At 62.9% G+C, this 3,171-nt stretch overlaps 1 protein-coding gene across 1 annotated transcript in view; it reads left to right on the forward strand.

Annotated features, from left to right (window-relative positions):
• The first annotated feature begins 971 nt into the window (after window positions 1-971).
• Window positions 972-3,171, forward strand: part of PPRC1 (peroxisome proliferator-activated receptor gamma, coactivator-related 1) — a 9,690-nt gene continuing 7,490 nt past the window's right edge. The window contains exons 1-4 of the mRNA XM_009323294.1: window positions 972-1,039; window positions 1,077-1,329; window positions 1,791-1,910; window positions 2,302-3,150. Of these exons, the coding sequence (XP_009321569.1) occupies window positions 972-1,039; window positions 1,077-1,329; window positions 1,791-1,910; window positions 2,302-3,150 (1,290 nt within the window). The remainder of the gene's footprint in view (window positions 1,040-1,076; window positions 1,330-1,790; window positions 1,911-2,301; window positions 3,151-3,171) is intronic.

A 3,171-nucleotide genomic window follows, 5' to 3' on the forward strand; every position in this document is an offset into this window, starting at 1 on the left:
CACTCCGCTCCTGGCAGAGGCTGCGTGTCTGGTGGCTCTGGTGGGATGGGGGCTGCAGCCCCTGCCCTCGCCCGGCATCTCGCTTTTCCTGGCCGCCCTGCAGTGCTGGGCTGCATGGCACCGTGGAGTGCGGTGCAAAGACCTTTCCGAAGTTATCTGGCATTACCCGAACATCCCTGGAGCTGGCTGGGGGTCTGGAAAGGACTTGGGGCTGGGAATTTGAAGGAAGAACAGCATCAAAGCCAGTTTGGTCCTGAATCGTGAGCACAGCCTGTGTCCTCTTGCAGCAGAGGTGTCGGAGTAGGGCCCTGGCAGTGGCAGCCGGCTGCATCCCTGTTGCTGACTCCTGCGCTTTTGTTATGAATTTCGTAATGTTTTTGGGCTTATCTGAAGCGCCGACAGCCGGAGTCGGAGGAGCGCGTGACAGTCTGTGGGGTGGGGGGAGCCTGCCTCTCCCCTCCCTCTCCAGCACAAGCGATGCATGGTGTTAGGCAGAGCCTGGGAATTGCTGGGGGTTTATTGATTCGTCTTTCCCAATCCTGTAACTGTGGAGCGAATCGGGCAGGAGTTTTTGGTGTGGAGGCATCCCTGGTACTCGGAAGAGTCTCAGGCTGAAAGCAGCACGGGGCTTTGTGCAGTGGGGTGGACCGGCCAGAACCTCTCCTGAAAAGCAAGGCAGGAAGGTCCCCTGTGTCATCCTCTGACCTGCAGCGCGGCTGTGTCCTGCCTGCCCCCCCCACGTGTTTGGGGGTGCTGGGGGTGTGGCAGGGAGCTTAGCCACCGTTTGCAGCGCAGGCTGTCGGGAGCCCACATGCGCTGCGGAGGAGATCGGTGCTGGTAGTGGTGATTTGCAAAGTGTTTACCTGGTTCCCCGTGCTCCTCGACAGTGCTTCTCCCTCGAGGAGGACGACCTGAACTTAATGTCGCTGGATGCAGAAACCATCTTGGAGGCCGAAGAGATCCTGGGGACAATGCAGAACTATCTTGACTCCTCTGTGATCTCCATCATCGAGGACCTTTCTCTGAGCGAGGTGGGAGCCCATGTGCGAGTGCGGGAAGCAGTGGCTGGGCTGGCTCTGGCTGTGGCATGGGTGGGGGTGGCAGCAGCATCCCCCATGTCCGGGTCCCGTGGCCGTGCCCCGCTGCCCTCTGAGACCACTACTGCCCTTGCAGCACGGCAAGGCCTGCCTGGATGCGCAGAACGAGCTGTCCCTGCTGACTGCCATCACTGAGATTCTGGACAGCACGGACGACGAGACCCTGTCCCCCTTTGACACCATCATGGATGCAGAACTGCTGACCTCGCCTCGGGAGCGGGAGAATCCCTCGGTGAGTGGTGGCGCAGAGCCAGCCCAACCCCAAAACGGGTGGGATGATGCTCAGGCAGGGCTCTGCCGAGCCCCTTCCTGCCAGGTCCTGGCACGGGGGTGCCCCGAGGTGGTGGGACCCTGGTCCCCTGCATCCTGGGACGATCCCTGTGACCAGCAACATGAGAGAAGGGCTGAGCCAGCCCTGGACATCCCCAGGGCTCCTGTGCGGGCTCGGGGGGCCATTGCCTTTGCCTTGGGTCTTGGTGTAGAGCCAGAGGTGTGCCGGAGGCTCCGGGAAGCAGCATATCCCCCTGTGCATGACCAACCGGGGGGCTGCACGTGCCGTGGGTGAAATGCGGCTGAGCTTGCTCCCGGGCTCTGCGGGATGACATGCGTGGCTGCTGCAGGGCCAGGGGTGGCCTGTCCCCTCTGGCAGCAGAAACCTGCTGCTGCCTCATGCTCTGTCTGCCTTCTCTCCAGTTTCAGAAGTTTCTCAGCTTATCCCGGCCGTCGCTGGAGTGCGAGAGCCCTGCCCTGGAGCAGCCCAAGGCTCTCAGGCCTCTGAGCAGCAGCAGCAGCAGCGTCTCTGTGGTTGGGAAGGTGAGCAGCTGAGCAGGGGAAGCTGAAGGACCGGTGTCAGGGTGGTGCTGGGATAAATGTGTCCCTGCTGCTGCCGCCCCCTGGCCCCTGCCTACCCTCCTGGCGCAGGCATCCTCTCCCAGAAGCAATGCCTTTGCAGGGCACCAGTGGCAGTGGGAGCAGGGGCTGCCCTGGCTGGTGGGTGCTGTGGGACTGGGGATGCTGTGGATGCCCCTGTAGGTGTGGTGGATTTCCAGCTCTGTTGTGTCTTGCTGGGGGAGGTCAAATGCCTTCCAGCTTTTCATCTGCCCGGGGGCTTTGCTGCAGAGTTGCAGCAGACCCACAATTGGCTGTGCCTGGGGTCTCAGGTGAAAGCCCAGGAGCTGACACTCGCTCTGGTTCCCCTTCCCAGACTGACACAGACCTGGCCTGGGACCATGCCACTCACGGCCTCGAGGACCCAGCACTGCCGAAGAAGCAAGTCTGCAGCACCCCGAGGGTGGAGAGGAAGCTGGGATGGCACCGGGCCCGAGAGCAGCCCCTGCCACAGCGCAGCGACGGGGAGGAAGAGGAGGAGGAGGCTGCCTTGAGCCCAGAGCTAGACAGCAGCCTGGAAGCTGCAGAGTTTTGCATGAGTGGGGCCGGGGTGGCACTGGAGGAGCGTGAAGACCCCTGCATCATCAACACGGGTGACGTGTCCCTGAGTGAGCTGGTGAAGTCCATGCACCCCTACTGCCTGCCCACTTTCACTGTGTGCCTGGACCCCGAGACCGAGCCTGTGGCCAAGGAGCTCCTCAGCGGTCCCGTCTTGCTGGAAATTGTGCCTGGTGAGGGGGAGAGTGTGGAGATCCCTGTTGTACTGCAGCCGCTGGCCCCCAGCTTCCCTGACCAGGAGCCCCAGCTCCTGGGAGCAGAGGAGGGTACCGGAGAGTCAATCCCAGAGGATCGAGAGGAGCTGCCAGGAGCTCCAGCCCAGGAAAACGGGATGGAGGAGGAGAAGGAGGAGAGACCGCCTGGGAAGGAGCCCTCCTTCACTACCCCAGAGAGCACGTCCCCACCGGAGACAGCAGCACCCAGGGCCTGGAGCCCTGACAGCAGCTCCCGGTGCAGCACAGAGGCACCGGCAGGCAGCAAACGCGAGGGCACCGAGAAGGGACGTGGCCGTGAGAGAGCAAGGAAGAGTCGGAAAAAGAAAGCAGAGGAGGACCAAAGCGAGCAGGCCAGGCCAGGCAGGGACTGCGTGGCCCACTGGCTCCGCTCGGCCGGCTCCGGGCAGCCCCCA

This window comes from Pygoscelis adeliae, unplaced genomic scaffold, assembly GCF_000699105.1.
Source record: "Pygoscelis adeliae isolate BGI_AS28 unplaced genomic scaffold, ASM69910v1 Scaffold294, whole genome shotgun sequence".
Lineage (NCBI taxonomy): Eukaryota > Metazoa > Chordata > Aves > Sphenisciformes > Spheniscidae > Pygoscelis > Pygoscelis adeliae.